This window comes from Budorcas taxicolor, chromosome 1, assembly GCF_023091745.1.
Source record: "Budorcas taxicolor isolate Tak-1 chromosome 1, Takin1.1, whole genome shotgun sequence".
In the NCBI taxonomy this organism is placed as follows: Eukaryota; Metazoa; Chordata; class Mammalia; order Artiodactyla; family Bovidae; genus Budorcas; species Budorcas taxicolor.
The window spans coordinates 9645155-9661956 of NC_068910.1; the positions used below are offsets into that span (position 1 = coordinate 9645155).

General features: G+C 48.8%; 2 protein-coding genes across 2 annotated transcripts in view; both read right to left on the reverse strand.

Moving 5' to 3' along the window:
• QRICH1 (glutamine rich 1) overlaps positions 1-7914 on the reverse strand; it is a 42385-nt gene extending 34471 nt beyond the window's left edge. Inside the window, exon 1 of the mRNA XM_052645152.1 lies at positions 7777-7914. The gene's annotated coding sequence lies outside the window, so the exon portion shown is untranslated. The remainder of the gene's footprint in view (positions 1-7776) is intronic.
• Positions 7915-9125: 1211 nt separating this feature from the next.
• QARS1 (glutaminyl-tRNA synthetase 1) lies at positions 9126-16572 on the reverse strand. Its single transcript, XM_052636168.1, has 24 exons — positions 16448-16572; positions 16156-16303; positions 15677-15786; positions 15459-15534; positions 15182-15246; positions 14579-14632; positions 14393-14453; positions 13981-14052; positions 13003-13088; positions 12746-12832; positions 12205-12304; positions 12012-12090; positions 11828-11936; positions 11598-11728; positions 11399-11491; positions 11149-11286; positions 10974-11061; positions 10741-10884; positions 10525-10629; positions 10266-10358; positions 10024-10151; positions 9864-9930; positions 9661-9786; positions 9126-9263 (listed from the first exon to the last, which is right to left on the reverse strand). The coding sequence occupies exons 1-24, from the start codon at positions 16562-16564 to the stop codon at positions 9213-9215; spliced, it is 2328 nt and encodes a 775-aa protein (XP_052492128.1). The 5' UTR covers positions 16565-16572; the 3' UTR covers positions 9126-9212.
• Positions 16573-16802: the final 230 nt, after the last annotated feature.

Sequence of the window (16802 nt, forward strand, 5' to 3'; positions counted from 1 at the left end):
AGATCTCAGCAACAAATCTTTTATTATGAGGTCCATAATACATTGCAAATATATTTCTCTGTAAATAAAGCATACTATGTATACCTCGTCCTGTCTAAAAGGCCTAGACCACTACTCTCAGGGAAGCCTCCACACGGGAGTCAGGAAACCCCAAGCACAACAGAGTACAGAAAATGCCAAGTACAGGTCAGCAGAGTGAAAGGTGAAGCTGTTGCTGATGGCCTCTTATCTTGTGAAATTTAAGTCCTCTTTGTCCCTTTCTCATCTCTTCTAACCACCTCTCCTGCCCAGGTCTCCCTTCTCTCTGCTGCAGAGACTCTCAGTTATCTTTCCCAGAACAGATAATTAGGAGGTCTGCTATGAGACTTCAAGATTAAGCTACCAATAACACCCATGGCACATAAAACAGGGGCAGCATCAGGGTTTCCCAGGTGGTACAGCAGTAAAGAACCTCCTGCCAGTGCAGGAGACTTAAGAAACATGGGTTTGATCCCTGGGTTGCCAAGATCCCTTGGAGGGGGGCATGGCAACCCATTCCAGTACTTCTGCCTGGAGTATCCCATGGACAGAGGAACCTGGAAGACTACCGTCCGTTGGGTGGCAGGGCATCAGACCCAACTAAAGCAACAGCATGCACGCACTCAAGGCCAAGCACTTCATACTCAGAGCAGGCCACTCCAGCATAGGTGACCCACAGTCACTAACCACACTGGCACAGACTGTGTCAAAGCTTCCCTCTGATAAGAGCATCGTAACTGAAACTTCCTTCCTAAGGAAGCCTCTCTCATAATATAGATCTAATAACATTACAAAGTTCACAGTATGTGACCCTAATACTCAATTACATACAACCTTCTGCTCAAAAAGGAATAAAGGAGAGAATTGTGTGAACCACCATTTACCAGTTCTTTACTATGCTGGTACATATTTCAGTTTTTCACCTCCATTACAGAAGACCAGCAGGGGCAAGTGAAATTTACACTTCTCCAAATTCATTTTTTTCAATAATTAATTGTATTCATGTAAAATACTTAAAGAGATGGCTTGAAATGTAAAGACTGTCTGTGCTAGAATGGTAGCTATTGTACCAAAGCAATTTTTTAAGAAGTATAGAGAATCATTCAAAAAAAAAAAACAACTTTCCTGCTTCAAATCTGGGAGAAGGTAAGTATGAACAAGCAGAAAGAAACACAGTAAGTCACCTTTACAGAATCGGAAACCCTCCACACAAAGACTGCTTGGTAAAGGTAGTCCACAAACTTTTCTGAGTGACCTTGTTTCCCTTCACTCTTTCAAGTTTCAGGAATCAAGGAGGCTTAAACCTCCTTAAACCTCCTCTGAAGTCTGACAATACGTACAAGCAGAATTATACCAACTCTTCTTCCCAGAATCAAGCTTTCTTCAGTTTTCAGTGTAGAATTCCACCTGGTTTTGTTTCCTATTTTTTGTCTTTGTTTTTTTGAAAAGGAAAGTGAAGTCGCTCAGTCCTGACCGACTCTCTGTGACCCCATGGACTGCAGCACGCCAGGCTTCTCTGTCCATGGATTTTCCAGGCAAAAGTACCGGAGTGGGTTGCCATTTCCTTCTCCAGGCTATCTTCCCGACCCAGGGATCGAACCCAGTCTCCTGCAATGCACGCAGACGCTTTAGGGGGGAGGGTGAAAGTAATACACCTGTTGTTTTTAGGAAAACTGCTCAAATCGTATAGGAAGGTATGAAACGAAAAGTAAAACCAGCTACGTATGCTATGACCTCTGCTTCCTGATCTATGAATTTTAAACACTCATCTATCCTCTAGGAAAGGTAAGTTTAGGGCATGTAAAACATCTTCCTCTCACTAACCCCTGCTAGCCGTATTTTAGTTTTTGTCACGATCAGTTTCACCACAAGAACAGTCCAAATATAAATTTATTCCCTGAGCAGGACAGCAAATAAAACACTCATCTCTTAGAAAGAATGGGATAAAACCTTGGAAGAGTATCTGCTATAAAGCCTCAAAATTCATTCCTTAAGCTTCCATCAAAAAAAAGAAAACACCAACAGTTTTAATTAGGAAAAATTCTATAAAACTTAGAAAATGTTGATAAAGGTTTATACACAAGTTCATTATATTCTTCTCTGTTCTTATGAAAATATTTGAAATCCTATGACAAAATCACCTTTTCGTTTATAGCCAGCCATGTATTTTAAGTAGCTGAGACTCTCAAGTATAAAACCTTCTGCAGTGCTTCAAGCTTAGAGTCTATCGTTGGCTCTAAGCAGAAGCCATTACTTCCAATTCCCATTGCTTTTTCCTTCCACTAAGCTCCCAGCAAGTTCTTCACTGGCTATACAAGTCCACAGAATCATGTGAGAACCACTAAATCAGAGGAAGCTAAAGAATATTAACAAATAATGGATTCGATGCAGAACTTAAAAATTATATAATGGAAAAGGCCAATTTGAAACAACATTTCAATCTGCTCATTTATACACAAGGCTTCATTTCTTGTCCTTTTAACCTGCTCACTTGGCATTATCTACCAGACCAACAACACATCCCAATAATGAAAGTACACTAAGTCAGCATTTGACCTGATACAAAAGTACTGCTTAGAGGGGATGGAGAAAAAGGCTTCAGAAATACATTTAAATATTTGAGACCAGACAGTGATTAAACACAACGCTGAGACAGATTAAAGAAATTCTCAATAGCAGTGATATTTCTTTGTTTTTATGCTCAGAAAAAGTCCACCTTTACCATGAACTTATTCACCCACAATTTTTTAATTTATACGATATCTTTTATCAAATGCTTTGATTCATTCAGAATTTCTTTTGCATTCTGAGGTAAAACTCTAAGTTTATTTTTTTCAAAGACCCAACAACTTGTCCCTGTATCATTTACTGAATTACTGAAATTTCTTTGCCCAATGATTTAAAATGCCACTCTGATTATACACCAAATTCATATAAAGAAGGTCTGTTTGTTTCCAAGCTTTTTGTTGATTCAGCAGATCTTTCCGTAACATAGTAACTTAAAAATTTTTTTTTAAAGCATGTTAATACCTACAAGATCTACTTTCCCACAACCAAAATGTGTGGTTTCAAACTAAAAAAATTTAATGACACAGAAAGTACATTATGTGTGAAAAAGAAGGCTCATACAATTGTATTTATATATCCTGGTATGGCTTAATTATATACCTAAGAAGAAAAACTGGCATAACAGCAGCTATGCCTGGGTGGTGTGGAATAACGGAGGACTTAAATTTCTTCCTGTTTAATACACTCCTGCATTTTCCACAACTTGTATTAAATCAAAAAAGCAGTTAAAAAAAATAATGTTCTTTGTACAGTGGTTATACCACAGTAAGAGACACACAAACAATTTTGGTTGATCATAGATTTTTTTTTCCCTCTCAAAATCTGGAACTCTGAAAGACAAAACCTACAAGCTACAGAAGTCTGCATAATAATGAAGACTGTTAGCTTCAAGATGTTGCTCACAAGATACACAAGGCTGAGCCGTGGTAACAAAGAAAGAAAAATGGATAAACTTAATGAAACTACAATTTATAACTCCCAGAGAAACAAGATTCTTAATTAGCTTCAAGGGAAAGACTTAGTGAGGAGCAATAAATAAACTGATTAAAATACTTCTGAAAAACATGAGGCTGGAGGGATAGTTGAGTACTCTCAATTTTTGGAAGTCAGAAATGAAGGGGGAAACACTCTGCAGCTCTTTGAGGTAGTCTGTAACTAAGTATTTGCTTCTGAATGAATACTTTAAGTACACCTGCTTTGCAAAACAATAAACAGATGAACCAACCCCCCACCAACAGACCCAGGAAATTTTCCCTATAACCACACATATTTTTATGGGTTATTTCCCCTGTACTTCCTTCTACAAGAACTAAGAGCAGGTCCTCAGTATACCACAGTTACCATTATTCCAATTACTTTACCTCTAGTCCACAAGAGGAAAAAGTCACTCCAAAGCAACAATTCTACATTCCTGTTTGCTGGTGTTTTTGTTTTTGTTTTCCTATTTAGGGACCACGGAAAGGCCTACGTGCTCAGGGGAATCACCCCTTCTTGAGTGACTTCAAATCTGATAGCTCTTCCTGACTCCCCTCTGCAGCTCTGCAGAGTGGGTCCTGAATATGCGATCAACTAAGATGCTCAGAGCTGCCTCAGAGCCCTGCCTCTTCCTATTTACCCAATGATCATGCTTCTGGGCCCCCTCTCAAGGCTCACATCTACTAGCAATGGATCCTGACAGCTTAGTTCTGGTTTGAAGAACACATTCCAAAGGGAAAAAAAAATCAATTTCCATTTTAAGGAGTCAAGAGTCACAGTCACATTTGTCCTAATTAACAACTAAGGAATCATTTCAAAGAAGGAAATTGGGAGACACTGTTCTATTCTTAAAGATATCAATCCACCATAGTGTTTGTGATAGAAATTAGCCCATTAGGACATTCACTAGACAGAGAAACTCCTCATTTAGGGGTATTTTCACTATGGATCTAGTTTTGGACAACACACTTTCAACCTGGAACTTAAATTCACATTCCTACCAACGACTGATGAGATGCAAACTGGCACAACTGTTTGCCTTATCTAAGTGAGGCTGAAAACATGACCCAGCAATTCTATCCCTACACGTACATGACAGACACCCATACAAAGGCACATAAACAAGAATGTTCATAACAGCATTGTTAACAGCCCCAAACTGAAGGGAATCTACATGTCTATCAATAACAGAATGAATAAATTATGGTTTGTTCAAACAGCAGACTACTACACAGAAATGAGAATGAATGAACTACAGCTGCACACAATGCTGACAGACACAAAGCACAAGCACAATGCTAAAAGATACAAAACAGCATGATTCCATTTCTATAAAATTCAAAATTAAATAAAACTATGTTGTCGAGGGATACAAAGGTAGTAAAAAGAAAAACAAAGAATATGATTATCACAGAAGTCAGAATAGTAACTGTCTCTAGGGACTGAGAAGCTATAACCCAGAAGGGACTCATGCAAGGTTCAACAGTGCCGGCATTACTCTATCTCTTGAAGAGGTGCTAGTTACACAGTGGTTCACTTTAAAATTTTTCACTAGATTGTACACAGACCAACTGAATTAATATGTATAGAAAGATATTTCACATACACGTGCAAAAAAAAGAGCTTTCTGACAGAGCCTAACAGCTCTACATACAGTTGTGCACTAGCCTAAAGTGTGACAGCAAAGGACCATTCTTGTCCCCTTTTCAGCAAAGCAAGGGGTTAATTATCATTTCTTCATGCACTTACAATTAGAAGTCACAATGCAATGTGACAGGAAAAAACTAGCTAAGCATTTAAGTGAAGCCTGGACTTAAAACATCTGGAACAAAATGCAGGGCAACTACCGATAATGAAATTGAAAAGAACAGGAGTTCACCTAACATTTCATTCTGAAGCAAAGAAATAAAAGATCATTACAGAGAGAGGCTGGCCATTTAAAAAGTATACAAGCAAGATGCATGGCACATCAAAGACAAACTAGTATTTGATTCAACTTAAAGAAGGCATGCAAGCCTGAAGGAAGAAATCACTGATTCTGAAGTTATCATGATGGAGGACAGCCACACCCAAAGCCCCTAACTTTGGTAACTTTGGTTACCTTTTGGAGCAATTCAAATTTACATGAAACTTCAATCACTATTTGATCTTTTCTTTAAAACAGCAACACATGTGGAAAGGGGTTGTGGAAAGGCAGAGGTTCATGGAGACATACACGAGTTATGCATCACAGAGGAGTGGAAGTAGGACATCTTATAATGGGGAAATTTTAGCTAATGAGCTTATGGAAAAGTATTATCTACAGACACCAATTTAAAATGCAGACCTCAAACGTAATGGTTAAAAATTTCAGAAAAAGTAGGCTTAAATGGTATATTAATATTTTAAATGTATCCTAGATAAACTTGGCTGCTTTGTCTTTGAAATATTCTGATCCTTAGAAAAGGTGATGCCTTGTCATGCTACAGCCTGAAAGTTGCACTGATATAGTTTAAGAGGAAAAAACTGTCCAAGCAGCAAACTGGCTGGATTCAAAGATGCAGTTCTCCCACATACTCAATTTTCTAGCACCTAGTCGTTTCTGGCAGACAGTACCCAGAATGATTGGCAGGATCTGTAATGTTTCAATATTACCAGGAAAAAAACTGCACACATATTCCCAGCATATGAATAATTTTAACTCACCAGTCACCACGATGCATACATTTCTGCTGCTTGTCCTGAGTTCTTAAGACTTGTAACATTCTGAAGAAGACAGAACAAAGAAGTCCTTCCATCCCCAGCCTCTCTTCAAATTTTAACTTGTTCTTACAGATAATATCTCGTATATTAGGAAAAACTACCCCCATCATTTTCAAATTTGATTGCTAATTTTAGTTCCTCTTAGCTTCTTTTCCCTTAAATTTAATGAAGCAAGACTGTAAAACATAAACTAGCAGATAGTCCGACTTAGAAAAGAGTATTTCTCTGGACAAACCTAGATTTTCCCTGGAAACAGAACACAGTACAGGGATTTAAAAAAAAGAAAACGCTGAAAAGGACTGAAATCCTAAAGTGAAATCAAAAGCGACTTTTCCAGGCAGATTTCAGGAATTTCTGCTGAGGATCTTTGGAATTACGAAAGAAGGCAAAACACTGACTTGGGTTGTTCAATTCTGTTCTGGGCAACTTTTTGGCTGAGCAATAGCGGGCCCTTTAACCTAACAGACTACAAGTAAGCCCCTCCCAACCACACAGAGGAAAAGGCTGCATTTCAGGATTTAAAGCGGCATTTTAGAGCTCATGTAGTTTCACAGCGTCCACAGAAGCGGATCCCCTTCCGGAGCGCACAGAGGTGACGTGTAAGAATTGCGCTTTAATGAAGAATTACTTTCTAATGACAAGAAAGCAGGTATCACTGACGGGCCTTCTAGGATTTGCCTTCCCTCTCCAACACAAAGCATCAAAACAAGGTGAGAAAAGTCGAGGGGTTTCGCTGCCCTCAGACAAACAGCGATCGGTTTCAGAATCAGGGCAGCACCCTCCAAGCACCCACCCCGCACATGGGCCTCGGGACACCACATTCTGAAGAGTACCAGCAATCTCGCCCACTTCGCTGAGGAGCGGGGCCGCAAGCTAGCCCGCAAAGCAGGTTGGTTTCTCGTTAGGCCTAGGCCCCGGCGGTCCGGGGACGTCACCTGAGCTGGAAGGGTCCAACCCACAACCTTCTTTAAACTGCAAGCCGCCCGTCCGCCCGCAGCCCCTCCCCACAGCTGGGTGTCCTGCGCGCCGTCGCACCGGTGCCGCCACCCAACAGCACGGAGCGCGCCTGCCCGCGACCCTCGACTTCGGGGCGCGCGCCCCAGGAAGCCGCCGCGGCCCACGGGCAGCAGCTCCAGGAGCCGAGATATCCGGGCCGGGAACGCGCACGTCAGCGGCCACGCGCACCGGGAGGGCCGCACAGCGCGCGCGCGCCCGAGCGTATAAACAGGCCCGGCCGCGCGCGCCCACCAGCGCGCATTCGCGCGTCGCGCCCACCCGAATCCCCGAGCCGCCCCTCCCCCACCCAGGGGGCGGGGGCGCGCGAGCCCAGGGACGTTCTCGGCTCCGGAGCCGCCCCGAGGTCTCCTGGGCCCAGCGGCAGCGGCCCGCCCGCCCCCGCCCGCCGTTGTGTGGGGTGGGCCCGCTGTCTCAGGCCCGCACCCCGCTGCATCCCTGCCCCGCTGGAGTCCTCACCCGGCGACGTCGCCGCCGCCGCCACCGCCGCCGTTCTACCCGCCGGCCCCGCCGCACCGCTCGGGGCCCCGGTTCTGCCGTCGCCGCTCCAAGACCGACAGGATTTTCCCCTCACAGCTCCCTGGGCGCCATCTTACATTCAACCCTCACAGCCAATGAGTGCCGAAAGCCTCTCTCGCGATAATTGGTGCGTCGAATCCCGCGAGAGTTAAGGCTGCCTCCTGGCCAGACTTAAAGGGAACGCTTCTGCTGAGGAGAGAGGCCGAGCGTAGGGCTGCAGTAGCGGCAAGAGCCTGGGGTGTAGGGCGGAGCGCCCCGCCCTCAGACGCCCCTCCATGTGGGGCGGAGCCAGGGCCGGAGATCGGCCTAGCCTTGGAGCCGGGGCAGGCCGGGGCTTGAAGCTCAGTCTCAGCACCCTTCTGCCTCCTGCCCAGGCCTCCTTAGCGCAGCCTCACGCGGTGCGGAGAGCGGCCTCTTACTTAAGGTGGCCCGCACAACCTCTGACCTACGCCCGGCGCCTCCAGCTGCAACCCACCTGGGAAGCCCCAGGTCACTCTCCTCCAGGAGCCCCTAGCATCTGGACCCACGCCTCACCCTCCATCTGCTGTTATCCTAATTGAACCTTCCGCAGCCCAGTCCACCTTAAAGCGGGCCTCGGGTAGCCTGGTGTTTGTATACAGGGAAAATGTGGAGGGTGTTAAAGCTGCAGGCACATGCGGGCCTCACCAGTAGCCCACACTGCCCCAGAGGGGAACAGACTGCCATATACTTTCTTAAAAAGGCCTCTGGACCTTTGCACTTGTTCCTCCTTCCTGGCAAACCCCTAGTCCTTTGGGGTTCCCCTCAGGAGGCACCTCCTGAGAATAGTCTTGAGGCTCAGGCTGGATCAGGAACCCCGGATCAGCCTTACACAGGCGCCAGGGCCACGTCTTCTGCACAATGCCTGATCATCCTCTGTCTCCCCAACTAGATGGTGGACTTAGAAGGCCACCACACAGGTCTTCCTCATTCTGCTGTGCCTGGCACATAGTAGGTGCTCAACAGTTTTGGATGATTGGACTAGGAGCCAGGCCTCTCCATCTGCCTAGGCATGCAGGCAGACACAGACCTTCTAGGTTCCTCTGACACAGGGCTTCCAATGGTGCAGCAGCCTCCAGGACCCACCGTTTCCTCAGACTAGGTGCAGAACATACCCAGTCAGGCCCAGGCCTCCCCTGGACCACCACCAAGTGCACCAGTGATTTCAAAGCTGTCAGTACTGCTCTGTGTGCAGTACACCTTCCCTCCACCCCACGGCATGACTCTAAGGCCCTCGGGTGCTAGGAGAGCAGAGAGATAATACACAGACTCCAGGGGATTTAGCTGTTCTTTATTGACATGGAGTCTGGGTACCCCTAGCCTCCAAAAGGATGAGGTGGGTCCACAGGACTTGGAGTTCACACTTTTCCTGGGTCCTCCTTCAGTGTGACGGTTCGGTTGAAGACAAGCTGGAGGACAGAGGGGCAAGAATGACCACCAAGCCCAAACCAGGCCAGGAGGCCCGGGTGAGTCTCACCAGACACCCCACTCCAACCCTCACTTCATCCCAGAGGAGCTGAGCGCCAAAGAACTCTAGTTCTCAACAACTTTTTGACTTTGGTTAAAGGACTGGCTGGCTCTGGGTCTTCATTTTATAAGAGTTAGAACAATCCCTATGCTAGCCTCCTACCTTGAGGATAAGTAAGGAAGGGTTCATAGAAAATGTTGTGCATAGCCTTAACCTCTGAGCCTATTTCCTCCTCAGTGGAACATGGATCCCACTGCAGGTGGGGAGGATTAAGCAAGGAAATGTCAGCATAGTGGTGGCTACCACCAGCATTGTGGTGGAAAGGTAGATTCAAGCACCTGTCCCTGGTTGCTGTCTGGATCCACGGAAAAGTAACCAAGGCGCTCAAATTGGAACTTGTCGAAGGGCTTTGCCAGGGCCACAGAACAGTCCACTAACGCAGCCTCCACCACTTGTAGCGAGGCCTGTGGGCAGAGAACTCAGGTGGCTATCGAGCCAGAAAGGAGGCCCACCACCCTCACCCCATACCCCATGAGCCTACCGGGTTCAGGTCACTTAAGAATCCACCAGGCACCTCAGCAGGATCCTCAGGGTTCTTGTGCTGAAATCTGTAGCCAAAGTGAAGGTCAGACTGCGCTGGGCAGCCACAGCAAGCAATGCCCATCTCATAACCTGCCCCAACCCCAGCTCTGTTCACTCACAGTCGCTCGTAGAGGCGGATCTCACATGTCAGAGGCTGTGATACCCAGTGAATAAATGCCTTGGGCTTTTCACCAGCATCTGCGTGCCTGCAGGTCACCTTGAGACTTTCCACACAGCCACTGGGGCCCTGGGAAGTCACGGGGCCTGCAATCAGACTTGGACCCCACTACCAGGACTGCAGGCTGCACCAGATCCTCACCCCAGCAGGCACTGCAGCAGGAAGCCTGCAGCTGGCTCTCACCTTGACAACATGCTGCAGCTCGATGACGTAGCCTGTATGCCTCAGGCCCACGGGCTGGCCCCATGCCAGGCGCTTATAGCCTGGCTCTGGCTCCTAGAAGTAGGAAGGTGGAGAAACACAAGAGGCTACAAGGGTCAGGCAGGCACAAGAGGCTTCTTCCACCCCTATGTCTAACAGAGGTTGATTTGAAGAAGGGATGATGGGCCCTCAGGACTGAGCTCAGGAGCAAACCGGACCCTTCATCCCACCCCCAATTCACCTCTTTGAAGTCCGTCCTTTCAATGAAGACACTGGATCCAAAGGGAACCTGATGGAAGCCCTTGGTCTCATCAGCTGGGAAGTTGGGCACCTGGATGTCCAAGGCCTGGAGCAGAAGTGTCTGAGTCACACTAGGCACTGGGATTCCCACACCCAAATCCAGGTGCACGCCCCCCTGCCGCTCCCCCAACACACACACACCTTGAAGGAGACTTACCTTGGCAGCAGGAAAATTGGTGATGACCACCTGTAATGGCTCCAGCACAGCCATGGCCCGAGGGGCCGTGTCATTCAGCACATCACGCACACAGGCTTCTAGCAGATGTGGTTCCATTGTGGTCTGTGCCACTGTCACTCCCACCTAGCAGGAAAGGTCAGCTTCAGTCGCAGCCATGACCGCACACTGCTGTGCTCAGCCCCCAGCTGCCCACCCAAACCACTGGGCTATACCCGAGCACAGAAGTTGTTGATGGCCTCGGGCGGAAAGCCCCGGCGTCGTAAGGCTGTGAGCGTGAAGAGCCGGGGATCATCCCAATCCCTGTGGGCAAGGAGGGGATGAGAAGGCCGTTGGGAGCACATGCTACTAGTGCCGCCAACCTTCGATAAGCCAAAAAGCCACACATACCGCACAGCGCCAGCTGCCACAAGCTGGAGAATCTTCCTCTTGGAGACGACAGCATAGTGCAGATTGAGGCGGCCGTACTCCCACTGCACGGGACAGTAGACGTCCAGCGCGTTGCACAGCCAAAAGTAGGAGGAGCGTCTGCGGTGGGAGGGCAGAGTCAGGGCTGGCCACCTCCAACCGGGGACAGACTGCAGGAAGGGCCGCTGGAATCCCACGGGCCCTCCCCTCCCCATGGGCCCAGCTCCCTCACCGGGCCTGGAATTCCTTGGTGCAGAGGGAGTGGGTGATGTGCTCGATGGAGTCACAGAGGCAGTGCGTGTAGTCGTAGGTGGGGTAGATGCACCTGCAGGGCACAGGCAGTGGGCCCCACCATCCAGCCCCACTCTGCCGGACCCTCGGCCCACCTGCCACCCCACAACTGCGCAAGCCCACCCCGAGCTCACACTCACCAGGTGTCCCCTGTGCGGTGGTGCGGCGTGTACTTGACGCGGTAGGCCACGGGGTCCATCTTGCCATCCTCCATCACCAGCTTCATCCGCAATGTGGCCTCACCCTCAGCAAACTTGCCCTTGCGCATTGCCTGAGCGGGAACAAGGGTTCGGGCTGCAACTCAGCCTAATGGCATCTCATTCCCAGCATTCTGGCCCACCCAGACCCAACTGCACCCCCAGATCCCCACCTCAAAGAGCAGCAGCGACTCCTCTGTGGGACGGTCTCTCCAGGGTGAGGGCAGTGGGTTGTGGCCTTTGAGCTCCTCTCCTCGCTGGTGGCACACATAGGCCTGACCCCTATGAGGAAGGGGTGTGAATGCCCGGCATGACTGTACCCTGGTCAGCCTGTCTGGCTCCATACCGTGGCCTCACCTGCAGATAAGCTCCACAGCCCAGGCATACAGCTGGTCAAAATAATCGGAGGCATATGTCACCTTGTAAGGGGTGTAACCTGGGGGACAATGGGACAATATTAGCAACCAGTCAGGAGCACCCAATGGCAGGCTGTGGCCTGGGGAGAGGCCCATGGATAATCAGTTCGGCCCAGGCCCTCCCCAGCCCATACCCAGCCAGGCCACCATGTCGTAGATGGCAGTGAAGAACTTTGCTTCCTCTTTCTCAGGGTTGGTGTCATCAAAGCGCAGGAAACAGATCCCATTGTTGGCCTAGGAGAATTGCAGTATCTGTGAGCTCCTGTTATCATCAGCTCCTACAATCCAGCTCATCAAACTGGGAGCTTCTCAGAGCTCACCCATGTCAGAATTAAAAATATCTTTCACTCACCTTCCTGTATCTAAATGCCCTAAAAAAAGCATCTTATACTAACGTGAGATACAACATAGTCTCATCCTAACTCCGAGAAGCGGCACTGGGAATTTCCCCAAATTTGAACTTACTGCCTCACCAAGATCTTTTTCTCAATGAGCCCAATTGGGTGGATTCTGAGGTATCTGTCACACATTTCTAGGTATCCCCTTCAAGGCCTCTTTCTGCTCTGGGACACTTTATGGGAGCAGCAAGAAAAGTAGGGACAGACACCCCTCTGGTACCTGCTCATGGGAGCAGCAAGCGGTCAGCCTGCTTGCCAGGTCCCCAGACACACTCACCTTGGCATAGCCAAAATTGAAATTGATTGCTTTGGCATGTCCAATGTGCAGGATTCCATTGGGCTCTGGCGGGAACCGGGTACGAACCTGAGATTAGGGGAATGGGAGCAGAGGAAGCAGGTGAGAGCTCAGACTACACTAAAGGATGACCCTTCCTGGGGAGGCCATCATGACAGGTAAGGTGGAGTAGCATGTAGGCAGCCCAAACCGCAGGCAAGTCACGATGGCATAGCTCGCCTGCCAATACTGCCACTCACCTGTCCTCCAGTGATCTCCAGGTGCTGCTTCAGTAGATCCATGGTATGAGGAGTGGTCACATAGCCCGGGGTCTTGTAGTTCTCACCTGCCAGGGCCAGAACAAGCCTGATGACACCAGGCTACAGCCCAGGGCTTCCAACCCCAGGGACCTGGCTATAAGAATTGCTACTAAGACCCAGCCCTCCACAAGAAAAAGAACCTCTCTTACAATATTGAGAATGTCAACTGGTGAAGCCATATGGAAAATAGTATGGCGGTTCCTCAAAAAACTAAAAAGAGTTGCATATGAACCAACAATCTTACTCGTGGGCATGTATCCAGACAAAACTATTATTTGAAAAGATACACACACCACTACACTCAAAGCATTCAATAGCCTTGTCTTGGTTACATTTAATAGCCTTAACTTGGCTACATTCAATAGCCAAGACATGGAAACAGCCTACATGTCCATCGCCAGATGAATGGATCAAGAGAATGTGATACATAGATACAATGAAATATTACTCAGCTATCAGAAAGAATGAAATAATGTCATTTGCAGCAACATGGATGGACTTGAAGAGACTGTCATACTAAGCGAAGAAAGTCAGAAAAACAAATACCATATGATACCACTTACATGTGGAATCTAAACACCACCACAAACGAACATACCTATAAAACAGACTCACAGACACAGAGAACAAACATGTGGTTTCCAAAGGAGAAGAGGGGAAAGAGTGAGAGATAATGGGAGTCTGGCATCAGCAATGTAAACTGTAATATGTAGGATGACCAAACAACAAGGTCCTATGGGATAGCACAAGGAATTACATTCAACATCCGGTGATAAACCACAATGAGAAAGAATGTGAAAAAGAATAGATAACTGAGTCGGTTTGTTGTACAGCAGAAATTACACATTATAAACCAACTATACTTCAATAAAATTTAAAAGATCCAGCCCTCCATAGAGTTTCAATCTGCCTGCTCACCAGGTTTGTGGAACTTCAGTGCCTCGCCTCGGAGCTGCTCCATCAGAGACAGGGTCTGAACAACAGCCTCACCTGCAGAGAAGAACCAAGGAAAACTTAATTCTCTGGATACAGCTATCACATCCAGCTCAAGGAGGTGCCTGTCAATAGTATCCATATCCTATAACCAGAACAGAACCAAGCAGTCCCCTCTTCCTCCAACCCCAGAAACAAGAGATACACAGCCAGAGTCCTCAGGCCTCTGGCTAGTTTCGGAGTAAAGGAAAGGAAGGAAACACCGGAAATTCCAGTCTTGCAGCAGAAGACAGACTTGAGTAAATGACGGCCTGAGGAGACGGGGCTGTAAAGATCCACCGGGTGGAAAACCCAGAAAGCAGGGAGCTGAACACGACAGGAGCCTCAAGCCTCTCACCATTCTCCACCACATCCTTTGCTATCCTTCGGTCTGTCTCTCCTGGCCGAGTCTTTGCCACCTGAGAGAAGTTCAAAAGATGGTCAAGGTCTTAGGCTTACTGGATTCAGATACCCCCTTCCCCAACCTGAAGTTTCACCCTACCCTATCTCATCCCCAGGGACCCCAGACCACGCTCAGTCCCACCTTGGGCTTCTTCTCCAGATCAGTCTCCGTCTTGGGACCCAGAAGATGGAGGACCTGAGCAGAGACCAGAGTCAGAGCTGGGACAGGATGCCACGACTTCTCCCACCCACACACCCACCAAAAGGCTCCTGGGCCTATTTACCGGCACCGCCTTGAAAAACCTACCTAGCCCATCCCACCTCTGCTCTTCACATGTTTCTGTGGCCTCAAATACTCTTTCCCTCCTGAGGGTCCAATTAGGCTCAGGTAACACAAACAGCCATTTACACAGAGGAACTGTGGGCCCAGCATCGAGGTAAGCCATCTACCTCAGCCATCACCCTCCTGTGATTCTCTGCCAGCATCCTGAGATGTAGGCCACATCACCCCTATTTACAAGATGAGGAAACTGAGGTTCAGAGTAAAGCAACTCACCCCAAATTAGGCATAACCCAGGGGCCCGAGTCTTTGATTGTTCGCCAGGTGCTCCTCCCTCTACCCTAGGCACTACTATCCACCATGAAAACAGAAATAGGCTCTCTTGCCCTCCCAGCCCCGTGTACCCCTCAGTGGACTCGACATTCTGGCAGGGCCTTTGCCTGCTTCAGCTCAAGAGGCACCCACCTGCATGTCTACTTCATGCTTGATCATTTTGCCATCTGCCCACCTGAGTGCAGCCCGAGCCTCTCCTAGAAACAAGGATAGAAGGAGATGCAAAAAGGCAAAGCAGGGCATTTCCCACCCGCTTTCCCAAGGAAAGGGCCTGGCTGACCTCAGAAACCAGAGCGAGACCACTTCTAAGGTGCTCCTATTCCTCCTCCCACCTCCCTCTCACTCATCCCCAGAAGAAAAGGCATGTCCCGCAAGAAGAACATAGTCCCTTGCGCCAGGCCCTGCTCACCCATCAGCAGCCCCATGTTGAAATGGTAACGCTCTACCAGGAGCTTGGCTCGGTGGCGATTTATGGCAGCCTCCACCTACAGAAAGCCAAACGGTGTGGTTCAGAAATGCTCCGGGAACCCACACTCTCACCCTGGGGTCTCCCTGATTGGAAAAGTTGAGCCACTCCTGTTCAGGGTCAGTCCTAAGGAGGCAACTGATGGCTGGGGAAAGACTCACGGCCTCTTCAATCTGTTCTGGGGTCACCACAACGCCCACACCACATTCCTGCTCGAAATCCTCAGTATTGATGGGATCCAAGGGATGACTCTGCACATACTCAAGGGCAGCTGAAAAAGAAGAGCGAACCAATTTATGGCATCTCAGCTCCAAGAAATAGGAAGACAGGACCCTAATCTATCCAGAAAACCCCAATAAATTTGGCTCCTGGGAAATTAAGTCGTGCCCCTCTAGAGAAGCTCTGAGGCCTCAGGAAAGAAGCGTGTGTTCTGAGGGAAGTTCCTCATCAGACCTAGGTTTCTTTCAGTCAGTCTCACCGGAGGTGGCCCTCTCCATCTGTCAGTGCCAGGGCCTGGGTTTAGAGGGGAAGGCAGAACTAGTAATCTAGAGCGACACCGAGGGACTTCTCAGAAGGGACAGAAAGAGGTCTGGGCTGAGAGAAGTTTGGGTTGGAAGCGCAGGTCAGGGCGGGGTCTCACCGCTCAGCTGGGTCTCAGTGTGGATCTTCCTACTGGCTATGTAGCTCACGAGGAAAGAAAGGCGCCGGGGATCCCGGAGTCGGGAGGCCAAGCCGTAGAGCAGGGTCCCGGTAGCCTTGTCGATGGAGGAGCCCAGAGTCTGCTGCGCCTGGGGTCAGAGGGGTCAGAGATAAGCCCCACGCCCAGTAAGAAAAGCCTGGGCAAGACAAGGTGGGCTGCTTGGGCTTGGGACCCGACCCGGCACTGCGCTGGGGCACAATCGGCAGCCGGGACCAGGGACTTAGGTTCGCACCTGGGTCGCCGCCTCGCGTAGCTGCGCGCTCAGAACCGTGTTCTTGAGCGTTTCGCGGGCCTTCTGCTCGCTCAGGCCGAGGCCAGTGAAGAGCGACAAGGAGTCCAGAGCCGCCATTGCTGGGACGCCGGAAACCGAAAGAAAACTTTGGGACCAATCTGCACGTTGGCATTAGCCCATGGACCAATAGGAGAGCGATACTGTCAAGGAGAGCCAATAATCTCCTTCCTTGGCGGGAGGGGGTGGGGCTGTCTAGGGTTATTAGCTCCATTTAAAGGGCAGAGGGCGCCTTTCCGGGCGCTTCACTTCCGCCTTCGTGCCGCGGGTCCCCAGAAAGGGTAGTGGCGACCCGACG

Bases quoted from the DNA above. Each gene is read 5' to 3' on its own strand.
- QARS1 (XM_052636168.1), bottom strand. From the start codon at position 16,564: ATGGCGGCTCTGGACTCCTTGTCGCTCTTCACTGGCCTCGGCCTGAGC. The intron at 10,885-10,973 runs GTATAGCCCAGT...CTTTCCTGCTAG, and splicing joins TCAACAACTTCTGTGCTCGG to GTGGGAGTGACAGTGGCACA. The intron at 10,630-10,740 runs GTAAGTCTCCTT...CTTCTGCTCCAG, and splicing joins CCAATTTTCCTGCTGCCAAG to GCCTTGGACATCCAGGTGCC.